The sequence below is a fragment of the Fusarium phalaenopsidis genome (genome assembly GCF_050370095.1).
Source record: "Fusarium phalaenopsidis strain FUZ10S chromosome Unknown contig_32298, whole genome shotgun sequence".
NCBI classification, from domain to species: domain Eukaryota; kingdom Fungi; phylum Ascomycota; class Sordariomycetes; order Hypocreales; family Nectriaceae; genus Fusarium; species Fusarium phalaenopsidis.
This window is the reverse complement of record NW_028145407.1, coordinates 1,711,116-1,736,290: the sequence shown is the minus strand read 5'-3', so window position 1 is coordinate 1,736,290 and position 25,175 is coordinate 1,711,116. Positions and strand designations below refer to the sequence as shown.

At 52.4% G+C, this 25,175-nt stretch overlaps 8 protein-coding genes across 8 annotated transcripts; 3 read left to right on the top strand and 5 right to left on the bottom strand.

Annotated features, from left to right (window-relative positions):
* Nucleotides 1-1,749: 1,749 nt before the first annotated feature.
* Nucleotides 1,750-2,925, top strand: LRP88_07097 (uncharacterized protein; the record flags this gene model as incomplete). The annotated part of the gene is made up of 2 exons (XM_083243633.1): nucleotides 1,750-2,097; nucleotides 2,149-2,925. 2 exons carry the CDS (start codon nucleotides 1,750-1,752, stop codon nucleotides 2,923-2,925), a joined length of 1,125 nt encoding a protein of 374 aa, XP_083100857.1.
* A 644-nt stretch (nucleotides 2,926-3,569) lies between these two features.
* LRP88_07096 (uncharacterized protein) lies at nucleotides 3,570-4,538 on the bottom strand (the record flags this gene model as incomplete). The annotated part of the gene is made up of 1 exon (XM_083243632.1): nucleotides 3,570-4,538. One exon carries the CDS (start codon nucleotides 4,536-4,538, stop codon nucleotides 3,570-3,572), a length of 969 nt encoding a protein of 322 aa, XP_083100856.1.
* A 641-nt stretch (nucleotides 4,539-5,179) lies between these two features.
* On the bottom strand, nucleotides 5,180-8,902 carry LRP88_07095 (SMP domain-containing protein; the record flags this gene model as incomplete). The annotated part of the gene is made up of 3 exons (XM_083243631.1): nucleotides 5,180-7,979; nucleotides 8,029-8,543; nucleotides 8,597-8,902. 3 exons carry the CDS (start codon nucleotides 8,900-8,902, stop codon nucleotides 5,180-5,182), a joined length of 3,621 nt encoding a protein of 1,206 aa, XP_083100855.1.
* An 869-nt stretch (nucleotides 8,903-9,771) lies between these two features.
* On the bottom strand, nucleotides 9,772-10,351 carry LRP88_07094 (GFA family protein; the record flags this gene model as incomplete). The annotated part of the gene is made up of 3 exons (XM_083243630.1): nucleotides 9,772-9,918; nucleotides 9,976-10,142; nucleotides 10,216-10,351. The coding sequence occupies 3 exons, from the start codon at nucleotides 10,349-10,351 to the stop codon at nucleotides 9,772-9,774; spliced, it is 450 nt and encodes a 149-aa protein (XP_083100854.1).
* A 5,455-nt stretch (nucleotides 10,352-15,806) lies between these two features.
* LRP88_07093 (uncharacterized protein) lies at nucleotides 15,807-16,445 on the top strand (the record flags this gene model as incomplete). Its single annotated transcript, XM_083243629.1, has 3 exons — nucleotides 15,807-16,081; nucleotides 16,274-16,291; nucleotides 16,355-16,445. The coding sequence occupies 3 exons, from the start codon at nucleotides 15,807-15,809 to the stop codon at nucleotides 16,443-16,445; spliced, it is 384 nt and encodes a 127-aa protein (XP_083100853.1).
* A 574-nt stretch (nucleotides 16,446-17,019) lies between these two features.
* On the bottom strand, nucleotides 17,020-18,669 carry LRP88_07092 (uncharacterized protein; the record flags this gene model as incomplete). The annotated part of the gene is made up of 1 exon (XM_083243628.1): nucleotides 17,020-18,669. The coding sequence occupies one exon, from the start codon at nucleotides 18,667-18,669 to the stop codon at nucleotides 17,020-17,022; it is 1,650 nt and encodes a 549-aa protein (XP_083100852.1).
* A 649-nt stretch (nucleotides 18,670-19,318) lies between these two features.
* LRP88_07091 (uncharacterized protein) lies at nucleotides 19,319-22,096 on the bottom strand (the record flags this gene model as incomplete). Its single annotated transcript, XM_083243627.1, has 2 exons — nucleotides 19,319-20,251; nucleotides 20,303-22,096. 2 exons carry the CDS (start codon nucleotides 22,094-22,096, stop codon nucleotides 19,319-19,321), a joined length of 2,727 nt encoding a protein of 908 aa, XP_083100851.1.
* A 1,061-nt stretch (nucleotides 22,097-23,157) lies between these two features.
* LRP88_07090 (uncharacterized protein) lies at nucleotides 23,158-24,933 on the top strand (the record flags this gene model as incomplete). The annotated part of the gene is made up of 4 exons (XM_083243626.1): nucleotides 23,158-23,390; nucleotides 23,441-24,471; nucleotides 24,519-24,771; nucleotides 24,819-24,933. 4 exons carry the CDS (start codon nucleotides 23,158-23,160, stop codon nucleotides 24,931-24,933), a joined length of 1,632 nt encoding a protein of 543 aa, XP_083100850.1.
* Nucleotides 24,934-25,175: the final 242 nt, after the last annotated feature.

Sequence of the window (25,175 nt, the reverse complement as noted above, 5' to 3'; positions counted from 1 at the left end):
TTGAGTCTGACGCTACGGCATGTCGTTAATGTTTCTCAGGAAGGGCCAAATGATTTTCGTGAAATCTGGGAAGTTCAATCTGGCGAGGTCACGGCAGATGCGAAAAATAATAAGACGTCGAGAAAAGCTATCAGACGTTCCTTGGGTAGCCTCTCATGGCGTTGCGGGCTGCGCCAACCATCGTTCGACCATGAATGATGAATATGCTATAGTTGAGTGCTAGTAGGCATAGAGAAGAGTTTGGCAATGTTATTAATCATAACCTGTTCCAAATACATGGTGTCAGAGAGAGTCACCATGGGCACTGTATCTCTGGTTTCGTCCCGGCCCTGAACGGGCATGCCGATGCTACTGTGGAGGCTGAAGATAATGAGGCTTATCCATAGCAGCCAGGAACAATGTCACCAAGTTCACTGGCGTAAACCTTGTCATCAGTCTGGGGAAGCGTGTCTTGGTAGTCAGATGGTGAACAGCGAGTGAGAGGTCGTGGAATGGCCTTGGAACAACCCGTGTCTAATTTCGTACAGGGCAGTCCATCTCTAGAGTCCAAGCTGAAACAAGTACGAGGGAAGAAAAAAGAAGCTTACTAGATACGACGTTGCGTTGAAGTCTACTGTTGGGTTGCATGAGGCTTTGGTCTGAAGGGACAAACGATCGAGATGCATCCGATCGCAGATGTTGGAGGATAGGCAGTCCGTATCTGAACTGATCGACCGCTTAAGCTTGTTAATACAAGATAAAGACGCATGATACTTGGAAGAACGTGAAGATCTAATTAATAGCTTTCAATAGTTTCGTCTGGTGGTGAATCCTGTCTTGGAGAGCGTGTGTAAGTCGACATCATGACATCACGGAGCTGCACGGCATCACGCTTGGGTATCGTTTCCAGATGAGATACGAGCCCAACGATTGGGAAAAAAACAACGATCTTACTGAAAACCCTTTGGAAGACCCTCCGAGTGTACACGGATGTCCCACTTGATGTTCTCCTTGCAACGTCTTGCTTACCCGTGAGAACCGGTCCCTGACGGAAGTCCCTCCGCCAAGACACATCCTCAGCCCTATTTCCACATTCGGGAAACAGATCTGCCGGGAGGATAAACATCCCCTGGCGCTAGGAATCTTTGCCCCATGGACGCACGATAAGCGCGCCTTGGCAAGCCTGCTCTTGCACTGCCATGCAACTGGATTAAACCATGAAGTTTGTAGCAAAAAACCTCGCAGTGTTGCATTGAACAGCACGCCATTGGGATGCTTATTTCATGTGGGAGGCGTTGATCTTGCAATTGGCTTTTTTCGGCACATGCGGTAGAACCCCCCTCCCTCCTTTAATTTGTTTCTATATCGATGACGGCTCTTGAAATACCGAACAGGGATGGAGGCCACTCCCGTCAGCTTGGGGAAGCCGTGTTAACCGTCTTCCCGCCCGAACCGGGGAAAAAGCCAGGTCTAGACTGGGAGGATTAGTCTGAGGCTGATGTCTTTTCTCGGATCTTGCTGGCACCGAAGGATGAATTGGACCTTTGTGTTGTATGGCGTCATGATACTCCCAAAGTAAGCCCAGCAGTGCCTCACTCCCGCAGCGAACTCAAAATTGTCTTGATGCACCGGTCTCCTCCGTTTTGGCCAATGGAGGGGAACTCAATCTTGACTACATAACCAGGCTGAACCCTCTGCCCTCTCATCTCTGTTTCAAACCATCATCACTCGTTCTCTTTTCATCATCATCATATAAAACAAAAACACAATATGCGTTTCTCAACACTCTTTGCCGCCGCTGGCATCGTTGGATCTGCCGTCGCAGGTGCCCTCCCGAGAGGCTTCAGCATCCCCAGCGGTAATGGCTTTCCCAACCCGAACCCTCAGCAGGAGCAAAAGATCTCTCTGCAGGCTGGAGGAAAGCTTCCTGGTGGTCCTCTGCCTACCCAGTTAGGTCCTGGATCTACCGTTGCTTTCCAGCTCATCGCCTTTAACGAGCTCTTTGAGACGGCCTTCTTTAGCTCTTTGCTGTACAACATCACCAACAGCGTCAAGGGCTTTGAGGTTCCCAAGGATAAGCGTTATGAGGCCGAGAACGTCATCAAGACTGTTCTGGCTGTAAGTTGTTCCACCCACTTACATTGTCTTCACTCACCAACACTATGATAGCAAGAGGAGCAGCACGCCATCGGAGCCCTCGCGACTCTCAAGTCAGCCAACAAGTTTGCGCCCTCGCCCTGCAAGTACAAGTTCCCCACCTCCAACCTCAAGGACGCCATCTCCCTCGCCGAGACTTTCACCGCCGTCGTCCTCGGCGTCTTGCAGGACGCCAACGTCATCTTCAGCAAGGAGGGTCTTCCCGAGGTGGTCCGTCTCATCTCGGCCGTCATCGGTCAGGAGGGTGAGCAGAATGGCTTCTACCGCCTCTACCTCGACCAGATCCCCTCCGAGTCGCCTTTCTTGACCACAGTTCCTGCTGCCTTTGCTTGGTCTGCTCTTCAGGGCTTTGTTGTTCCCGGCTCGTGCCCCGAGGATATCAAGCAAATCAAGCTCCCCATCTTCCCTCCTCTGCTGGTCAACGGCGGTGCTATTGCCAAGATCCAGGCCAAGGACCAGACTCTCTCCTTCGAGGCCACTCTCAAGGTCTCCAAGGCTGCCGAAAAGGTCATCGCCTACAAGGCCAAGACGGGTGGTCTGTACATCACCTACCAGACGGGCCTGCAGGTGCCCAAGAGCGTCAAGGCCGAGAACGTGCGCTGGGTCGGCAACACCATCAAGCTCCAGGCCAAGTTCCCCTTCAACGAGCTCGTCGCTGGCGGCTTCACCCATGCCGCGCTGACCACCGCCAACAACTTCCAGAGTGTCGATGATATCCCTGCTCACACTCTGGCCGCCCCTGGTCTCATCCAGGTGCAGGAGCCCATCTCTGGCAAGGGTTACTACTAGACGGCCCGACCGGCCAATCTGACGATCTATTTGGAAAATTACATCTTGTTTGGTGCTATTCTAATAATATTGTAATTGATTGATTGTTACCCTCAAGTGCCGGAGAGTGACTGTTCCGATGTAGCGTGTAAGCTCCCGCCCCTCCATCTCGGGTAATCGGAGTTGAAGACGCCTCTAAACCAGTGATATGCCGGGGTTGAGATGCACTAGCCAGGGAAGGATTGCACTAGGCGCGGCTGGGTGAAATCATGTTTCTGTAATTCATCCAAGGCTTGACTTTTTTGGCTTCCGCAGGGCTGAGCCTGGAACACAGCCCCGGCGAGTTCCTGGACCGTTTCAACACCAAAACAAGGCTTCATGAAGATATCAATCTCGGGACTGATGGGTATCCTATCAAGCCGAGTCTCTTCAGCCTCATACAAACCGGGGGAACAGCCACCGGATCAAAGGCTCCGTATTCATCATCTCGCGTGAATGATCGATCTTGATGGTCAAGCACAGCTTCAAGGAGCAGGGTCGTATCCGCAAGGGCCCGTAACTTTGAGCAGGACAAAGACGGGCGGTTTCAAAAGTAACCTTGATCGATAAATTTCCACGTGCCTCAAAAACGCTTGTGCGCGACGATATTACCCAGAAAACCATCATCATGTAGCATCGTTGTTGATAATATCCGCATCGGGCTCGTCTGGGAGGTTCTCGTTCATGCGGATCAGCAGCTCCTTTAGCTTGCGCCGATTCTTCCTCCAGGTCATAATGTCCTCTTCTTGCTGATCTCGTATTGAGGGCGTCACCTGATTCCCATCGTCATCCTTTAGGTAGTCTGGTATCTCGTTCTCGGCGGCTTTCCGGCAGCCTTTGTTGTTTGGTCCGTCGCCAACGTGCCATGAAAGCGGTACCAGGTGCGCCTCTTCGACATGCTTGTTGAAGCTCTCGTCATCGTCAAACTCATAAAGTTCTTCTCGACGCCCACACGACCCCCACAGACACTGGATAGAGTCACCGTGAACGATGTAGACGTGCCGCCGCAGCGTTTCAAGGTTGTGCAGCTCCGCCTTGCAGTCATCCCACTCACACAGGAAGGCGACAAACGGCACGTCAACCCGACGGTAAATGTCCCTCGGTGGCGGCGACGGGTTCTTGGGTGGCCGTCCTCTTCGTTTCGGGAAACCGTTGAGATGGGGCCGGGTCTTGATTTGCCGCGCCTGACGGGAGGCTGCGGCTGTGAGCTGTCCATCGCGCTTCTTGACCGAACCCTTTGGCCTGCCCCGACCGCGAGCGGGAGTGGTTGAGGCTGTGTCGCTGGAAACTGCCGCTGATGGTCCACTCGGACTCGGCACGGCCAGGTTGCTGACTGGTTTGAACAATGTTCTGGGCTCTCCCCGTGGCGTCAAGTCCGAGATGACAGGACCGTCGAGATCCTCATCCGTAACGTTGACCTCATTAAATGAGTCCCAGTGTCCCAGAGATCTGGTTAATACGACGGCGATCTTGGTTTGACGGCCTGGTGTCAACGAGTTTTGTGGTGGGTTGGCGGCCTGCTTGACCGGGCTCTGGGTGTGGCTTCTCGTTGGTGCATCCCTAGCCAGGGGGTCTTCTGATTCGATACTGCCCATATCTGAATCTTGCCGTGAAAGGTGCTCTGGTATATTGAACGGTTTCCTTTGGCCCCCGGTACTCTGATCGAAGCTCTTAAGGTCCATGTTGAGAGCTTGACACGCGCTCAAGCAGCGCGTCGTGTTTCAATGAGACGCGTCGTATGCCGAGGAGATATATACTAATAGATGGATTCCTGGCGGAGAGAATGATCGAAAAGGTATTCCTGAGAAATAATTACTGATGTGAGTTGGTTATTAACGATGTTGAATGATCAATGTCCTTCTCTTGAAAGTTGATGGAGAGAAGGCGATGATTGGTGGTGCGACTTAGCTCACGTGCCCTGAAGTATCCCTCCTGATGGGAGGCATCAAGCGAAATCAACTTCAAACAACAAACGCCTCGAAAAGATTTATTCTCTCACATTACGATCGAAACACCAAACCAAAGTCATGTATGCAAATACATGAGCTGTTCTCAATTTGGCCTCCAACAGCCAGATCACGTGCACACTCGAAATACCTTCAAAGGTTGTGAATCATTCTGCAAGAAGCCTACCGAGCAGTATTGTTACAGGAATATCATAATCATCAATCTCATCCAATCCGTTTGCCTCCCCATGTACCCAAACCAATTGCACCCTTGTACAAAACAAAAGTCATTAGACCTCGGTCTCAACATCAGGCTTTCGCCCATCTAGCGCTCCCAGGTTCACCACCTTTCGCACGGCAAACTTGGCCTCGTCCTTGGCAAACTGCATGTTTCGCATCGGTCGCCATTGCATGAGACCCCTGTGTCGACGGTGCATGTCACGGCTCTCGGCGCGGTAGGACTTGATCTTCTTGATGGGATTCAGGCTGTTGCTGCTGGCCTGAGAACCGCTCGTCGCGCTCGTGTTAGCAGTCGCGTTGGTGTCCACTGAAGGGCGACCGTTCTCTGAAGGCTCTGAAGGCTCCGTCTCGGCGTCTTGGATGCCCAGATCAGGATCAGAGTCATCATCGATGTCGTCCTGGTCAAAGTCGTCGTACTCCTCGCTATCTCGAGAGGGACTATCGCGCTTGGCCATGAGAGCAGAAGGATCCTCGCCAAAGGCTCCGCTCCAGTCAGTACCATCCTTGGCAAGCCACTTTGCCTTTTGCTTCTCGTCAGCTTGGGCGAGAATGTCTCTGCCATGTGTTAAGGACTCGTCGTGAAGCTTCTGGATCACAGGAGGAACCTCAGCGTGCACCTCTTGCTGGCGCACACCCTCGGCGTAGCAGGCCTCCCAGGTCTCAATCGTCTCGCGGGTATCGTTGGAGCTGACAAACTTGATGTGGTCCGAGTCTGTTCCAGCTGAGAAACGGCCTCGGAAACGGACGCGACCAACCTGCTCCATCTCGATATCCGGGATGGTGCGGTAGTTCTCCTCAGTAATATAGTTCTGGGAGAGTCGCATGCTGTTGTTGCACTTCCAGACGGGGATATCAAAGTCCTTCTCTTCGCCATCAACGAGCTCCAAGAGCCACAGAACTGCATATGCATCGGGGCTTCGCTTCCCGCTAGGGTAGAATTCGATGAAGATGGGTGAGCTGTAGCGGTGACGAACAGGCAGGCGAACGTTCTGGGCACCGTCGGCACCGCTAATGTCGAACTTGAGACCGTCACCCTCGCGAGAAGAGACTTGCTTCTTGACATTGGCTGATGAGCCACCAGTCCTGAATCGGAGTCTGGCCTGGTTGGCAGGAGCATAGTTGGTGGTGGTGATTGTGTCAGAGAGGAACTCAAAGGTACCAATATCCCAGCCAAGCTGAGGAGGGGGAAGACGGAGCTCAACCGATCGGAAGAGTAGCGAGATACGGATTCGGCCAAAGCCAATGCCTCCGTCGAGAGGATACCATCGAGTGGATTCGCTGCTCGTTAGGAGAATATCGGTCAGCTTGAGAGGCACAACACCGATGATGGGATCATGCTGTCGGTTGCGCGAGTCGCGAACAGCCACAGTGACGATGCAGGAGCGCCAGTCACGAATGAACTTCTCAGTTCCGGCGTTGAAGATCGGCTGGGAAGAGACAACCTTGGTTCGGGTCTTGTAGACAAGATCATCGTTGACCAAGATGGTGCAGTACGAGCTGGGCAGAGACTTGGCTTGTTCCTCCTTGACCTCGCCAGCCTCGGGCCGTGCGGGCTCGTACTCTTTGCCCTTCCTCTTGCCCTCGGAGCCCTTGATGTTGGCGAGCTCCAGACCAACGATCTGGTGGACAACAACGCTGAGAACACCGGAAGGCCAGAGGGGGTCAGGAGGAGTGTGGATGACAGCATCTTCCTCCTGGTTATCGATCGAGCCCTTGTTCTCCTGAAGCTCAGGCTTGTCAGCGAGTTCCTTGGGAAGGTTGAGATCTCTGCCATCGGTTCGGAGCGCCTTGCGGAATTGTGTCTTTCCAAAGAAGCCGACTTCCCAGTGAAGCTCGCCGGGCATCTCACTCTCAGCCTTGACACCTCGGAGCTTGGAAACCTGGGGGAACATCTTGCCGGGGTGCTGGATCAGCTTCTGGATGCTGAGCTCGACCTTGCCGACAACATCGTCGGCAGATGATCGATCACTGTCCCAGAGTTCGACCGAAAGCTGCTCATCAGCGATGAGAAGGTCGCTGGTGACGAGAAGTCCACAGCTCTCCTCAAAGACGGGGTTGAGGTCATCCTGAATGACACGCGTGCAGAACTGAGGCTTAGAGAACTTGCTCCAGCTGATGGTGATGTAAGGATCGGAGCCACCGCCCTTGCTGCCACGCTGGTCCTGCTTGCTGAGACCAACAGCCTTGTGGATACGGATAAACATGACACCAAGCGCAAGAGTCTCCTTCTTGATATCATCACCCTGGAGCATCTTGCTGAGATCGAGGGTCAAGCTCTTGGGTGCCACATACATGGATGCCGCTGCGCCAATAGCCCAGTTGACAAAGTTGGAGATGAGAGGGAGGTTGAGAATGTTGACTCCCTTCTCAATCATGGGAGTACATCCAGCCTGAACCTTGGGGATGCCCATGAGAGTGAAAGTGAGCGCCTTAAGGAAAGGAGGGTCGGGGGTTAGTTGAACACGGATTCGAGCCGTCGCAACGAGGCCGATAAGTTCGACCCAGATGGGCAAGGGGACACCGAAAAGACCCTTGATACCAAGGTAGAAGACCAGCTGCATACCCATGTTGCGAGCCTTGGAAGCAATATCTTGGCCAGAAGGCTTGGCGTGATAGGCAATGGCAACTTCGAGATTGTAGAAGGAACCAGCCTGCTCGTTGGCGGCCAGCTCCTCGGGGTCAGTGTTCTTCTCGTTTTGTCGGTGCTGCTCGTCCTTGATGTCTTGGACGTGGGAGTCGGGCAGAGCTCGCATGTTGAGGATACGGATGGGGTTGTTGCCCTGCGAGATATCGGCGACGCGGACGTGTTCGATGACACCAGGAACAGAGGCGGCCATGACATCCTCAAGACTGCTTCTGATTAGCATTATACCTCTCTCGGGCGAAGGGGTTCACTCACGTATCGGCCACTGCGGCAAACATCTCGGGGTTAATAAGCCCCCACATGATGCCCAGCATGGTGTTCATCCATTCCACAGACTCAGGAATCAGGTTCGCAGTAGCAGTCTCACCGCGCTCTTGCTCGCTTGACCATTCGAGATCTCGACCCTGTCGAATCAAGTCCTTGGTCCAGAGAAAGACACCAGAAGAGACACAGAAGCCAAGAGGAATCAGGCCTAGAAGTCGACCACCGAACATCTTTCCAATAAAAATGATGGCGACAAAGATACCGATGCAGAGGATGTTGGAGCGCTGCTCGAGAATCTCGAACATGGGCTCGTAGCTGATAGAGGGAGTCTTGTAGAAGAGAATAGAAGTCTTTTCGCTACGAATCGGGACATCAGAGGTGGCGCCCTCCTGGACGGGGTCTGGGGGCGCCGTGACATCCTGGGCGTAGCGATATTCTTCTCCGGATTGCTTTGACGAGGTCGCGATGGTCGCAGGCTTTCCTAGATTTTCATTGGGAACGGACAGCTGACAATCAGGGTTAGATTGACCATTGCATGTCGCACAGTTACCGCACATACCTGAGGATTCTCGACTGCCTCAGTAAAGTCAAGATCGGTATCGCGGATATCGACATCCTTTCCCGTGACTGGATCTCGCACCTTGCGAGTGTCCTTCTTTCGGCGGATGGCTTCGGCTCTATCGTTCTTGTGGTCCTTGGTCTCACCGTGGGTCTTGTTCTGCTTGAGCTCCTCGTCGATAGCGGCATCGCGGGCCTTCTTGTCCTGGTCCAACTGCTCCATGAACTCGCGAACATTGGGCACGCGGTTCTGGGCGCTGTAATGCTGCCGACCCGAAGGCACGACATGCTCCTGGAAGTTCGACATGTTGGCGAACTTGCGAGGTAGAGGGAGAATTAGGTATAGGTGAGCTCCCCAGCTCGGGTATAATGATGATGAATGGAAAGGAAGGAAAGAGGAACGCGCGGGAGATTAGGAAGAGGAGAGCAGAAATATTGACACAGACACCAACTCAGCTAGCGTCACACAGCAGCCTCCTCCTTCGAGCTTGATTCATCATGAGAAACGCAAACAACCAAGGAAACTCGCATCCAGAGCAGGTCATGATGTAAATGTCGATGACGTCGATGCCGCGGGTACGTACCGGAGATAGCTCCTCGTAGTGGGGGAGCTTTGAGCAGCTTGCGGCCGTGATGGCGCTACACGTCGATCCGTTTTTGGTGCGCGAGGAGCCGCGTGGAGGGGGCCATAGCGGGAGAGCTCCCTGTAGGACCTCTAATGTCCGGCAGGGTTTCAGCGCCACGAGAACGCCTGTGACGTTGCTGGAATTATCTCCAACGGTTAATCTCCAGCATCAGTTCCTGATACAATGCCTCCCCTCACAAAATTAATAGCTTGAATAACCATCAGACAACTTGATTTCTGCAGGCCAAGGCTGAATCTGTCTATCAAGTGGGTTCAAGGTCCCGGATTCTGGCCCAGCCGGACAAGGAACATGTCAGTTCAAGCTAAAACCAATGATGGCGCGGATCGTCATCCCTCCACCTCCAAGAACTTGCGTAAATGGCTTGCACACCTGCGACGATCGGTGAAACGACGTGATCTCGATGCATTCCTCTATTCGTCTATTGGCGTACCCGTCCAACCACCCCCAGCCGCTTTGCACGACAACACCGGATATCTCCAACAGCACACCAAAATAACGCCAGGTGTTTCTCAAAAATCACTGACAGCTTCTATTTCTGGGATCCAGAAGATGTGGGCTCGCCCGTTTCTGCATTGATTTCAACGCCTGACAAATCACCTGCCGGCACCATTTTGTGAATGCCGTCAAACTTCTTGTACTTGAGTGAATCAAGGTCCACATCGTTGAACTGTCTCACCTGGAGGGTTGTCAGTTCTTGACACAATTTAAGCGGCTCAGAGGTGAAGATACGTACACTGATACCGTAATACGGCTTATCGGGCTTGAATCTCTTGAAATCAATGCCGATGCTTGCACCGCACTTGGGACAAAACATGTGGTCGCGCGTTTTGGTGTTGAACTCGTAGCGCGACACACGTGCTTCCGAGTCATGGTGCCATGTCACCTTTGGGTGAAACGGGTCTTGGCAAGTTAGCGGCTTGTCCTGAAGCAGAATCTGGAATGGAAGACTTGCAAACGAGGAGATAGCCTCCACGACGGCAGATGGAACAGTTGCAGTGAAGGACTTCGTGCTCGGGCAGTGGTGGTGAGAGCGTTACTGAGAGGCTGATGTAGCCGCAGTGGCAGCCTGCCTCGTACGTCGCTTCGGCCTTAGATTCTTCAGTTGTCATGATGATAATTGTTGCAAAAGGAAGTAAGAATGAGAATACTGGCGGTTGGAAGTTGCCAAAATCGGGGGGCGGATGGTTAATAACTTCCGCCTTTGGCTCTGTATAAATAGATCTCCAGCTTCCTATTTTGGACTCCGACACTCCGAAACTCATGGGGGGTTTCACCGACTGGGTCTCGCTACCTAGATAAGAGGGGGTCAAAAGGATGGAGATCCTGGGCCAAAATATAAATTCTGTTCTCCCACCCCGGTTGAGAAGGCGTTGGTCTTTTCCTTGAAAGTGCACCCATCGGATGCTATATCCGAGTCTGGAACGGATCACCAAACCGAGGCGGCGAGCCGTGTTCCGAGATGACCTCTGTATGCAGCACTCACAAGTAGCTTATTAATTCGGTCCTTTAGAAGAGCCCTTGGGTTTATTTTTAAGAAGACTCGTCATGTCTTGAACACGAAATAGGGAACCAGCGTTATTTGTAAGACTCATTGTAGGCGGCAATCTGCCCACCCTAGACAATGTCGCCATTTCAAAAGTTGAGGATAACGACAAGAGGAAGGCAATTGAGAGTAAGAACCGACTGTTTTTGCATAATTCTTCCAGTCATTCTCGGGCTGTTGAGATTTTTGCATCCATTCTTTGCCATCTTTCTTCACTCCGCCTGTGTTTCTCAGCATCATAGATTGTGATTGCCTCGTTAGCCGTTAGCAGTTCGAGTCTTGGCCAGGCTAACAACCCAGAGCTTAACATCGGCTGGTGTAAATATGTGCTAGTGGCTTGAGCTCTCTCATCCACTCGGATCCCAAATTCTCTTGTCACAATATTCTTGATTGACCCAGGAGCTAGACGGGCGCAATATGGGCCAGACAACAGTGGTGCGGACTGCTAGCCGCGACCTCATCACAAAAACATCCTTAAAGCAACTAGAGAAAATTAAGATAAGCTTCTGCGGCAGCGTCTAAGCCAATGTGAATTCTTCAGCCAGCCAGACTGCTTCATGCATGAAACGAGAGGATGGTGGCCCTGGCAGATCGATAACCAACGAGTACCATATCCATCGGCTCGTGAACAATGCTGTCAACTCAAATCCCCGACACGCCGCCAGCTTTCGCATCCCTTTATGTCGCGGTTTTCTCAAAAAAAAGCGACGCAGACTGGTCGAAGATCCTTCTGCGACTGCCACCGGGTTCCACGGCCTGCAATGCCCTACTCAGCGAGAAAGTTCAACCTGTGTCGGAGACTGCCCGAAGATTGTTGGCGGTCAATTACGCAAAGGACCATAATAGTGAGGTGATTGTGGGCGACAAGAAGAACGAGCACTGCCTCATCCGACCGTACCTTGGTCGCAGGAGACACGGCTGGGCCAGAAGACGAGGAAAACCTGCATTCTTCAGTTTGCGGAATTTTCCTCTTCATATCGACCAAATGGAAGAGCTCGGTATGTCGATTGAACCATACGCAAAGACGATGGCAGAGGGCCTCGCCTTTCTCCTTTGGGTCGCGAGGATCGATGCCAACGACGTCGAGTTTGTCCTCTCCCGCTCTCGCCCGTCAAACTCGGAATCCAGCAAGTTTGAAGCAAGTATTCTGGGACCTCATTCCATGTGGATCATAGACTTTGACTGCTGCAACTCGTTGTCCATGGATGAGGAAGGGGTAGAGATTGCTGCTCGGTGTTTCTGGAGGAACGACCCCTTCTACCCACGGCCTGGGAGTTCCAATGCCGCCGATGAGAGGCTTTGGAGGATCTTTCGGGAGCAGTTCCTAAGGGTTAGTGAGCGAATGCTTGAAGATGAGTCGCCATGTGTGAGGGAGCTCCCAGTGCGTTTGATGGACAAGATTATCGAAACTAGAAGCAAGCTCGACTAAAGGGGAAAGGCAAATGATCGTTGCCGCTGCCGACGTACGGAGTTTAACGTCAGTGTTGGATTGTGATAGAATCTGATCTGCCATCAATGAATGCATTGGTAGAATTATTACCAAAGTAACGAGATGCAATCCAGACTCAAATACCCCCTTTCATCCGTCCCAACAACAGTGCACCTTAAAACGGTAAGAAACACCCCGTATGCCCGCAATGAGCTTCGGTTGCATCGAAATGGCTCAAGGCCGACGATTTTGATCTTCTTCGTCGCTCTCACCATCGGAGCCAACCTCACCCTCCGAACTCTTGTATTCTTCCTCATCACTGTTGTCGTCAGAATGCACATCCTCCCCAGAACTTTCGTAGTCCGTCTCAAGATCTTGGTCCTCTCCAGTCTCTAGTGGAGGCGTGTATATGGAAGGCAGGTCCCAGGCCGAGCTTTGTATCAGTTCCCGCAACTCCGCAATATAATCCACGATGCTCTCGACGACAGCATCCAATTCCCCTTCCTGTACCTGTCTAGCAAGAATCCGATACCATTTGCCAAGACCACTTGTCCATTTTTGCTTCTCCTCGATTATAGTTTGTAGCAGGGAGAATGCAGTAGTGGTTTCTTGGTATGATAATGCGTGCAGGACTTTATCGAGGTGGTTGATGTCTTGCTCGGCCGTCCGGTTGCGAATGCCTTCGTATAGGCTCACAAATGCTCGCTGCTCGTCGAAAGAGGGTCGCCGCCAAAAGACGAGGTTCCGTAGAGGTACAAAAACGGCGAGCTGAAAGGCGTCCCATGGGGTACGCCCAGAATTGTCGAGATGATTGAGGTCGATCCCCGATAGGTTCAAACTATCAAGGTACTGTAAGATTTGTAGGTTGAACAATAACGCAGCATAGTGAAGAAGAGTGAAGCCTCCATTGTAAATGCCGTGCAACGAAGCCCCTTCATTTACAAGCAAGCGGACAGCAGAGGGTCTATTGTTGATCGCTGCCGCCACTACCGGGGGTTGCCCATTGTGATTTCGCGCTTCAATGTCGGAGCCCTGGTGCTTGAGAAGAAGTTGTAGAATCCTTTGTATGACTGATTCATCTCGAATGTGATTCGTATTGAGAAAATGTAGTGGTGTGTCCCCATAGAGGTTGCAAGTTGCCGCCTCGGAGCCTGAATCAAGCAGCAGCTGGACTGCCTCAAATTGATTACAGATGACAGCCAAATGCAGTGCCGTATACCCCTTCCTGTCTTTTGCTTCCAAGGCCCCTTTGGATCGAGATAGGATGCGGATGCACTCCAATTGGCCCCTTTGTGCAGCTGCCATGAGCGGCGTTTGACCCTGGCGATTCCGGCGGTTAACATCGGCGCCCATGGCAATTAGGAGCTCAGCAACCTCCGTCGCATCTTCTAGCTGAAATAGGGCAAGGTGGAGAGGTGTGTCTCCAAGGGCGTTGCATTCATTGACAGTCCAGGGCGCGTCTTGAAGCGCTTGGCGTATGAGGGATATGTCGAGCTGTTGCTGGATGGCTTGGCAAACACGTGTTTCGCACCAAATCTCATCTGCTGAAGACGAGATCAGATTCAGCAAAAATCTAAGCTCGTCTGCCAAATCTCGACGGGTTGACAGTGTCCTCTTGGCGAGCCACACTATACTCCTGTGAAGGAATTAGTCTGGGCTTGCCAATAGGAACAGGAGTTTTTACCGCGGAAAGTCATGTTCTGGTAAGACTTGCTTCCACAAATGTAGAAGAATCTCTAAAGGGCCCAGGAAATTCATTAAGATAAAAAACTGGTCAGACTCGGTGTTAATTGATGACTATTATGGATGCTTGTTGGTTTGTAGCCCACCTCAATAATACTGTCACCAAGCTCTAATTCGTCATCTGGATAGAGGCGTACGACCCCATTCTCAATTGCGTCGTTGAACTTCTCTGAGGGGTCTCGGATAATGGCCATAATTGGATGATGCCATGGCAGCACTCTCTTTGGGCGGAGAGCGACTCGTAGCCCTGCCGCTTTGTGATATGAGGCCCCGAACGACACCATACCTTCCCATAGCCATGTCGGTGAGTAGTACTTCAACTCGAAAACAGTGTCGGTGGTTGCACTGCAGTGTTTATCATTGCAAACTGCCTGCTGAGCTCCAGGGGCAGACCTGTAATCGACGAGCAATGATCCAAGGAAAGGGATTGCCCAGTTTGCTCTTCGGCTCTTGTTCTGGCTGGAGTGGCAGCGGCAGCGGCAGAGATGAGAACATCTGGCTCTTCTCATGGGTGTGATTTGCCGTAATTGCCTGGGTGCGACGTATGTTGATGATCTGCTCTCATCGCGAGGAGTAAGCTGAGCTTGAGTTGAATTGTCCAGGGATGAGGCTGACTCTGCAGCCTCAGACTCAGGCCCTTCCATCTGCTCATCCTCTGAAAGATCACTGGAACCGATGAGCAGGGAGGCTTCTGGCGGTCTGCGATTTGACATGTGTATCGTAAACATCTCGAATTGATGTTGAAGTGCGCTGACTCTGCTCCGGGTTAGCCAGCACCCACACCTTGGCCCAACACTTACTGTTCACAGACAAGGCCCCTACTTTGAGAAGTAAGAGCGAAATGAAGGTTCATCTTGGCGTCCATGGCCTTTTCGCGTAGCTTCTGCAACTTGTCGCTTTGCATTATCCACTTCCGCTTCTTTGCCTTGGTGGTGTTGTCTGTCGACCCTCTCCCACAATGTTCGACGAAGCCTTGAAGCTCATTGTTGATTTCTTCGAGTCGCCGAGCAGTGCGCTCCAGTAGCATATTTCCTGTTGCGCCCGATACTAAACTAGATCCCGATGCGCTCTGGACGTCATTGAGCATCGCTGTGATGAGACTGATCTATCCAGGTGTAAGCATTCTTGCGTGAGTTGACCAGAACGAGTGACTTGCGTCTTGCTTGAGCTCGTTGAATTCATGCTGGATTTCGGGAACCTCGTGAACAAGCCTGACGATATGCCGGCCTGCACCGATGGCTTGGCCAAGAGCCACTGAGCTCGCAACGGCCCCTAGGATTTCCATGGCAATGGGAGACGCCACGTAGTTTGTGTAGTTGCCAAAAAGACTCGTAGTGAGAGATGAGGGGATGAAAGCAGCCTCTGGAGGAAGATCTTAAGAGGTCGAGTGAATCAGGCTGGCGGCATAGTGAGGCGGGCAGCGCTGGTTCAACCTGCAACCGCCGCAACATGCATGCTGCATGCTGCATGCTGCGCCCCCTCACCTTTGTGGCTTGAAAGCATGGATTTTGTGTGGGTGGCTTTTCTGACGCTTTCGAGACTGACCTTAGTGTTGTACAGCATCCCTGACGTGGCGATACCTTCAGAGTAGCAAATGGGACTCCTCTATCAATGCCATGAGGGCTGCGATCATAAGCAAATTGTGATTTGGAATGCAGAGATTACAATAAATGTATTGCTTGGATTGTTGGAGAGTCTTGGGCAGCTATTCTGCTGATGGGATGAGTGCGGGCATGGAAGATATGAGGCAGCTCTGGGGCCCAGTCTCGCTCTTCTTCTTTTACTCTCTAGATGACCGCGACAAAGCTTGACAACCCTACTTCACTACAAGCACCATTGCCTCGTCGCCATGGTCAACGTCATAGGCATCCTCGGAGCCGTCGCAAGCGTCTTCACCATCCTTGACAGCGTCTTCAACAATGTGCCTAAAGGCCGCAGCTCCCTAGTCTCCGTCCGCGCAGCTCTTGACAAAAAGAATGGAAGCGGCACGATGGGAGGCAAGATCGGTTTGATCCGGACCTGGAATAACAACCGCGACAAGCTGGGGGAGGAGTCTAATCGGAAGATTGGAACTGGGGACTTGATAGAGGTGCAGGTCTCCCAGAAGAGCGGCCAGCAGGCTACGTACGTCTCACTTCATGCCAGTAACGACGCGGTATGTATTTCGTACGTTGCTATCACCTGGGTTGGGGGCGAAAGATACGCCTGGCTGGGTGATTTTGGCCGGATGTGTGGATTACCTTGGTATCCAAGCAACGTCTATGTAGGTAACGCTGAACTATCGAAGCAAGCCAAGATCTAACCCTTCCGCTTAAGGGTCGACAACGGAAAGCAGTAAGTCATCGTTTTGCCACTTCTCAACACAGAAGTCCATCACAAACTAACAATCGCTCATAGCCAACCTACCTCCACATGGATCGACGGCGACGGTACCAACGGACTCATTGCCAAGTCTTTCAGCATTCACTCCCCAACCTTTGCCCACTAGCCCAACAAACCATGCTCGGAAGACCCCAAGAGCTATTGTGGCATCCAAGGCTTCTTGGGATACCAAGACCTCCAAATGCGACGACCTGTGCCCGTGCCGAACAACCGCAAGAGAGGTATCCGTCCTCAACGTCGAAACACATCTGGCACGCGAGTGGTCATTACTAAGGAGGCTGGTTACAACACTACGGAGTTGTGCACGTCTGAGACTTCCTGGGGTCCTGACTTTGTCTCCCTTGATGAAGGCCTCTACTGTGACATGGGCAGCCGCGAGCTTTGGCCAGTGTGTCGCGAGGACAAGGATGTTATTCCATGCTTTGATGTAGAGACTATAAAGATTGAGTACGGGGACAAGGTTGAAAGGGATTCGATCCCTCAGCAAAAGGAGTTTACTGAGATCATCCAGTGGTAGTGGAATTTGTCCATCACGAGGTCATGTTGGCCATCACACTCACTTCTTGTAAATGAAGCGCTTCAAATTGACATTGGTATATCTGGGACACTTGCTGAGGAAACTCATGGGAGCTAGTCTTTGTGCTGAGTGTCTAGGTAGGAATTGAACAATGTACTCTGCCTTATTGACTTTCACGAACCCAGTCGGAGGTGAACCCAACGCCCAGCGACTCTGTAACCTTGTAGAGGGCCTCAATTTCGAATGAATACTCATCCACAGTCAGCTTGCGCTGAACGGTTCCCTTGCCTGCTCTTAGCATCGGCTTTTCAGCGGATGTAAAGATGATCATGTCGTGGTGAATCCTGCGACTCAGAGAAATTGGCTTGTTTGCAGCTTCAACTGACGGCCAGATTGTATCAACCAACTTCTTCTCCTCCTCTTCGTTTGTTGGGGGATTGGCAGCCTCGACTAACAGACCTGATCGAGGATACCCGGTGCCAATGACCAGTGCCGCGCTGACGGCAGGGTTGGAATCAATGATGCTCTCCATGTCGATCGGGTTCAAGTTGGCCCCACTAGAGAACACAATGACATCGTCAGTGCGCCCCCGATACAGCCAAAGGTTCTCCTTGGTCGGGTGCTTTGCGTAGAGGTCCTTCATAGGCCACTCGTCCAGATCCGGAAATGTCTGAAAGAAGGCCTGGTACAGGTCGAGATTTGGGTCCCTGACGATGAAGTGTTCGTACAGGTCTTCCGAGATTTGACGAAACTCTGAGCCGACGACATGGCTGTAGCTTATGTATTGCCAGTCTTCTTTGTCAAGGAGATGAGAGGGAAGAGCACCGCTTTCGGTCGTTCCGAGACAGTTGAGTAGCTTTGTTCTGCTGGCAATGGCATCTCCTACAGCCTTGGGAAGGGATCCTCCTCCAAAAGTAACTTGGTCTAAGCGACTGAGGTTATCTAGATAGGTGGGATTCTTGGCGAGATCGCTCAGTATAAAGGGGGCGTGGGCGCTTTGCTGTACGTTTCCATGGACATGGATGGCATTGGCAGTCTCCGCGGAAAGGGGGAATGGCCCGAGAACCACTGTGAAGCCAGCATAGATGCACCCGGGGAGAAGCATCCAGATACCGGCGCAGTGGCAAAGGGGAAAGGCCAGGTAGACGCGAGATCCAGCGCACATTGAGGGATAGGTGTCTGGAAAGCCCAGGGACGGCAGTTGCGTGCATGCATCCAGCGTAGCCAGTGTTCCATGTGTCTGAATTAGAGGCTTAGGCATGCCGGTTGAGCCAGAAGTATGCAAGACAACGAAAGGCTCTGATCTCGCCTCCTCAAAGGTCTTGGTGTAGGGGTATAGCTCCACAGCTCCGTCTTCTAGCCAATGTTGCAACGCAGGTATTTCCAGGACATCCATACGACGCGTCTGAATGAGTTGTCCCACGATAGGCAAAGGGAACTTCGGAGGGACCAGGAAAGTCTTGCAATCGGTCTCCTCTAGGAGGAACAGACTTGCTTCGAGAGGGTTTCGTGGCGATAGTAGATGAAGCTTGTACCCTGTCTTGACACAAGCGAGCGTGATGATGGCATAGACGACATCTTGGGGACCGATGAATGCCAGGGTTGGAAAGTTTTGGCCACGGCCGAGGTGTTGTTCGATATACCATGCACATCGGTTGACGGCTCGGGCAAAGGTTTTGGCATTAATGTCTTGGAAGCCGTCGGCAGGATTGTTGGTCTTTGTCACAGAGTAGAAGACTCGGTCTGGATCAGATATGGCGATTTCGTCGACTAGGGAAGGCAGAAGACGCCTTCCATGTTTTATTTGTGTCATTGTCAAAGGTTGGTGATGAAACTGGGAGAAAGTGTATACAATAGCTCTTGTTTCGCCACGCCTGTCGATGAGGACTTTCAGTAGAGAATACAAGCTCCAAGCAATTAGTTGAGACGAGCCGGGACTTCTAATTTATATCTCTATATCTAAGTCCAATGACGCGTTCAAGCCGTTCTCCCGAATCTCGATCTGACATGCAGCTCGATAGACCAAGGTGGCTATAAGTTGTGGCTACAATTATGGAGGCCCTGCCCTATAAGGCGGTGGTCTGATTGAGCGGCCCGAGAGGACAGAAGCGATTGACGCCCAAATAAGCGAGTTCGTCAGCTTACCTGGGAACTGGGCGGCGCGTGGGACTTGTTTTGGGGAAGTGCTGATGATCCTTTCTGAGATGGAGTAAGTAATTCACTGCCTCAATTAGAGAAGGATTCACGGCTCACTAAGAACAAAAGTGTCTTGTGGCAATACTAATATTGACTTGGCTGCCTTATGAATGGTAAGTAATTGCTAGATATAGCTTTTTGAGTTACACTCCGCCACAGATGCAGGGATGGCCTCTCTGAACAGTCTCAATGTTGCGTCGTCACCACACAGGGCATCTTGACCGTAACACCGGGAGCCACGTCGTTTAGTCGTAATGCCAGCTCGACTACTCCTCCGGGGCCAATCCAGGCAGTGTCGAAGGAATAGCCTTGACTGGCCACTGATAGTTCCTCTCGTAGCGAGTGCTAAACGACCACTTGCCAGATCCGACAACCTCGGTCTTTGGACCCTCGGGCGCCGGGAGGATAACCTCCATCGTGGTTGTTGGCGGAACAACTACGTCGACCTGAAGTGTGAATGCGCCCTCTTCGCCCTCAATCTCCTTCAGGTTCCATGAGCTTGAGACGATGCCGTATGGTGTTAGGTGCTGTGCAGACGCCCACTTGAACTCGCCTCCGATCTCAGGTTGCACTCTGGTCTTCTTCCAGCCTGACTCCAACTGTTGAAGACCGGCCAGGCGCTCGACCATAAACTTAGCCACGGCGCCATAGGCGTAGTGGTTGAAGCTCGTCATCTCGCCTGGGTTGATAGTGCCGTCGGGCAACATGCTGTCCCAACGTTCCCACATGGTCGTCGCGCCCATGGAGATGGTGTATAGCCAGGACGGACATGTCTCGTTTAGGAGCATTGAGTAGGCGACGTTACTGTGGCCGGTTCGTGTGAGAGCTTCACAGATAAATGGCGTACCGGCGAATCCAGTGCCAACGCAGAAACCATTGCGTCGGACAATGTCGACTAGACGCTCACCAGCACGGGCGAGTTGATGAGGCTCAAGCAGGTCGAAGCAGATAGCAAGACAGTAAGAAGTCTGGCACTCTGACAGGATACGGCCACTAGGCGTCACGTATTCGCCCCTGAACTCGGCACGGGCACTGGCAGCTTCAGACTTGTAGCGCGAAGCATCCTCAGTTCGGCCAAGGATCTCTGCCACGCGGGCTACCAAGTCGAGACTGCGGATGAGGAAGGCATCAGCGACTAGATGGGGGTTTGCCTGGGCCTTGTGTGGTGCGTCTGGGGGTGCAGTGGGATCAAGCCAATCCTATCAACAGTTAGTTCTGATATGTCAACTTGGGGAAGCGATTATTACAGCGAGCTGGGCCGAGTTGGAGTCCCAAAGATGAGTAGCACCCGTCTTGTTTCTGGGGATACACTTCAGCCACTCCTCCATGGACTCGTACTGATCCGCCAGGACGGTAGGATCCGCTGTCTCCTCCCACAAAGCCCAAGGAGCGAGGACGGTCACATCATGCCAGATGGCACATGGCCATGGGTTTCCCCAGAACTTGTTGTAGCTGAGGATATTGGGTGTGACCATGGGAGGAATGCCCTTCTGCTTTTTCTGGTCAGACCACACGTCTTGCAGCCAGTCTCGAAGGATAGAGACGCATCCATAGACAAATGTTGCTGTGGGGGCAAAGAGAGCGAGGTCGCCGGTCCAGCCAAGGCGTTCATCGCGCTGGGGGCAGTCTGTTGGGATGGAGACAAAGTTGCCTCTCATACCCCAGCGGACGTTGCTGAAGAGGCGGTTGAGCTTGTCGTCAGAGCAGGCAAAGGTTCCCTGTTCCTCCATGTCCGTGTTGCAAACGACGGCTTCTAGCACATCTAGCAAGTTATCTTCTGTGGATGGCCAGTTGTCGATCTGCGCATATCGGAAGCCGTGGAAGGTAAAACGCGGCTCATGTGACTCGCCCTTTTCGTCTCCCTTGAGCGTATAGACATCCTGAGCTGCGGCAAAACGAAGAGGCCTGATTCCTAGCTCCTCCTTTTCCATGACTTCAGCGTGTGTGATGGTGACAGAATGACCGCGGGGTCCCTTGATGGACTTGACGCGGATGTATCCAACCAGGTTCTGTCCAAAGTCGAGCACAGTCTTTCCAGAAGGGGTTGTGATGAGTTTAGTGGGCTTGACAGCCTCGATCCTGCGTACAGGCTCGGAGAATCCGGCATTGAGAGTGACAGACTCGGAAATCGGGGGGAGAATGTCGACGGCCTTCCAGTCTCCGGAAGCAACGCCAGGACTCGACCAGCCGGGGATCTCTGCTGTAGCATCGTATTTTTCTCCATCGTAGATCTCTGCCAACTTGATAGGCCCTTGTGAGGCTGTCCAGCTGTCGTCCGTCACAACTGTGTAAGTGCTGCCGTCCTTGAGTTGGACTTCAAGCTGCGCTTGAAGACCGGTGCGAGAGCCCCAGATGTTGCGCTGGCCGCCCTCAAACCCGAGCCGGCCTTTATACCAGCCTTCAGCGACATGCACGCCGAGACAGTTCTCTCCCGAAGAGAGAAGTCCAGTGACATCGTAGGTCTGATAGTTCAACTGCGAATCGTAGCAGTTCCAGCCAGGAGCCAAGAAGTAATCGCCGACTCGCTTTCCATTGAGCTCGGCTTCGTAGATTCCTTGGGCTGTGATGTAGAGTCTTGCTGATTGAACATCTGCTTCCACCTTGAACTCTTTTCGGAATAGGTCTGCAGGTTGGGGCTTGTCGTTGTTGTCGTCTGACCAGGGTGCTGAGATGAGCTTGCTGCTCCATTCTTTACTGTCAAAGAGGCCAGCCTCCAGAGTCGCCGGTTCGCTCCATGCCGTAGGCTCTGACTGGCCCTTTCCTCGGGCTCTGACTCGGACTGTATAGATCTCGCGGGATTGAATAGACTCCCCGTGTGGCCAAGCAACCAGCTGTGAGTCGGGAGACGCCCTCTTGACGGAGCAGACCTCTGCCGTCTTTCCTCGAGTGACCTTGCTCAGCTGAAGCTCATACTCTTCTTGGGTAAAGTTCTCGGGCGCATTTTCGAATCGCCACGAGATGCGAGGTTTCGTCTCGTGCACGCCCAGAGTGTTTTCCGGGCGATAATGCTCAAAGAGAACGTCGGCGACCTTGATAGCAGACATGATGAAGCGGGGTTACATTGACTGGCATTCGAAGTCCAGGAGGGGGATAGTTTGGACGACCTCGGGATATATTTGCGCAGTTCTGGATTGTCAACCGGGAGTTCTTTTCCAGAAGCTTGTGAGGGCTGCACCTTGTTGTATCGGCTGAATCAAGACCGAATTTTCGTGTTAAGAACGATTAATGGAGTGCCATCGTCTGAGCATCGAGGTGACCCCTCATGCGAGGTCGGCCTATGATGGCCCGAAACGGCGACCTTGGGAACCGACAACCAATCGCCCATTATTCGGGAGTTTATGTGGATCTCTTAGATGCATTGTTACCCCGAGTCATCGGGCTCCGCGGACGCTTCAATTCGACATGAATGGTCAGATGAGCTTGTGGATCGTGGTTCAACTATGGTGTGGGTTAGATCCTAACAACACCATGGATGTCTAGTATGAGGGCGCAGTCAGGCTAAATATCGGATGATGGGATGCTCTGGTCGGTCTAGATAAGTACGAACCATGCTCTCCTCGTGTTGCCCGTCCTATTGTCCACCGAAATATCCACTAAAGAGGCCATTCTCGGTGGATTAACATGCCGACCAGACTCTGACAAGGCGATCTTCATTTCTCATACCTCTCCGAGAATAACTGCCGATGCCTCACCCATGCAATAACGTCACCTGAGACCCCGCGATTCTCCCCGCGCTGTCTCTTGAGTCTGGGGAACCTGACTCATGAAAGCTTATCCAAAAGGCTGCACAAGGCCAGGGAGCGGGGGCCTTGGAGCAACTCAACAGAAGTAATACAGTCGTACTGACTCATGAAAGCATGCCCAACTCGCTGGAAACCCGGGGTCAGACCTGGGGTATCGGGTATCGTCCATAAACAGTATAGAGTCGAGCTCTTTTCTAAGAATCGCCAAGGTTTTGGGCCGTAGTTTAGGCGTAGAAAAGGCGTGAAGCCGGCTAGTTCTGCGAACGATGAGATTGTATAAATGGAGGATGCTATTCCCATCTGTTGAAATGTGGAGACATTATTGAGCCGGACTCGTTGAATCATCCGTGATAATATCCACAATGGCTCGTGAGAGTATCGAGGCCAAGCCCGACATCAGTCAGCACGACAACCCGGCGGACAACGAACATGGCATCACTCGCAAGGACCTCGCCTTAGACGCTGCCTCCAAGGGTCAGGGTATCTCTGGCTATGAGACATTGTCCTTGTGGGAGACTGTCAAGGCCTTCAAGGTCAACGCCGCCATCTGCTTTGCGGTCACCTTTAGTGCTGCTACCGATGGCTACCAGATTGGGTATTTACAAGCCTTCCACATCTGCTACCCAACCCTGTTAACATGTACAGCATCAATGGCAATATCATCGCCAACCCAGGCTTCGTCCGCCAATTCGCCACGAAGCTCAACGATGCTGGCGAGCCCTTCCTCGCCTCTGACATCCTCGCCGGCTGGAGTTCCATCATGTCGGTCGGCCAGATCATCGGCATGACCCATTTGACCTTTGTGTCCGACCGCTTTGGCCGCAAGGTTGCCATGTATTGGTACTGGCTCATCCTCGCCTGCAGTGTTCTGTGTGAGAGTCTTGCGCGGAGGTGGGAGGTTTGGCTTATTGCTAAGCTTCTAGCCGGTATCGGCGTGGGATGTTTGCAGTCTACTATCCCGACTTACATCTCCGAGGTCGCGCCTATTCGAATTCGTGGTGGTCTACTCATGAGCTACAGTCTTTGGTTCACCGTGGGCCAGTTTATGGCGCCTGTCGCCTTGCAGGTCCTCTCTCAGACCGACCGCCATGACTGGCTCACGCCCATCTATACCCAATGGGCGCAGATCGGTCTCATGATTCTGATCTACCTTCTCGTTCCTGAATCGCCTGCCTGGTGCGTCAGTCGAGGCAAGCATGAACAGGCCAAGAGGTCCCTGCGAATCCTTAACCACGGGGTCAAGGACTACGATGTTGATCAGCAGTTTCAACTCCTCTCCATGGCTATTGACCACGAGCGTACCGTCGCTGCCGATCAGCGTCGTGAAAAGTGGTATGCCATCTTCCAGGGCACAGATGGACTACGCACTCTCATTGCGCTGTGGACTCTTCTTACCCAGCAATTCATTGGCCTCACCCTCTTTGGAACATTTGGAAGCTACTTTTTCCAGCAAGCCGGCATCTCTGATCCCTTCAAGTACACCTGCATTACTTCCGGCATCAATGTAGCCGCCGGTATCGCCTTGGTCTTTGCCGCGGATTGGGTCGGTCGTCGCAGACTTTCTTGCAGTGGCACAACTCTCTCTTGGGTTTGCACTACTGCTATTGGCATCCTCGGGGTTGTGCCACAGGTTTCTGCCACTAACTATCTCATGGTGGTCTTTGCCGTTCTTTGGAGTAAGTGATGACCTAACCAAGATTGACTCGCGCTCACCAACTGTTAGATCTCGGAATGGTCTCCAACGGCGCTACCGGCTGGGGCTTTATCGGTGAAATCTCGTCCCAGCGATTGAGACCCTATACAGCTGGTTTCGGCGCCGCCTCGACATGTGTTGCCGGCGTGGTTATGAACGTCCTCACCCCTTACATGGTCAACACCAACCAGTGGAACTGGGGTCTCAAGACGGGCTGGTTCTACGCAGGACTGGGCCTGCCCTTCACCATCGCGATGTGGTTCTTGATTCCCGAAACTGCCAGGTTTGTTCGGTCCGTCTTCACATTGATCTCGCTCTGACGTTTTACAGTCGCTCACCTGCCGAGTTGGATGAGTTGTTTGAGAGAAAGGTTCGCCCTTGGCGATTCCACAAGACGGAGACGGCCACCCAGCGCATTGTCAAGGTTGATGAAGGTGATGAATAAGGAAATCATCACACAGCAACGAGATTTCTCATACCTGGTAATACCTGATATGCCAACTGGGAGGTGGGGTTAGGGCTGGGAAAAGAAAGAACCTGGGATCATATTACTCGTCTTCTAGGTCCATCTACCAAGACTCTGCTTTATATATCTCAATTATACCCCTGAATCAAACCTGTCCTTGATCTGTTTCGTTTCCGCTTCACGGCCAATTCCCACCGCCCGCTTCCCCTTTTTTGTCAGAT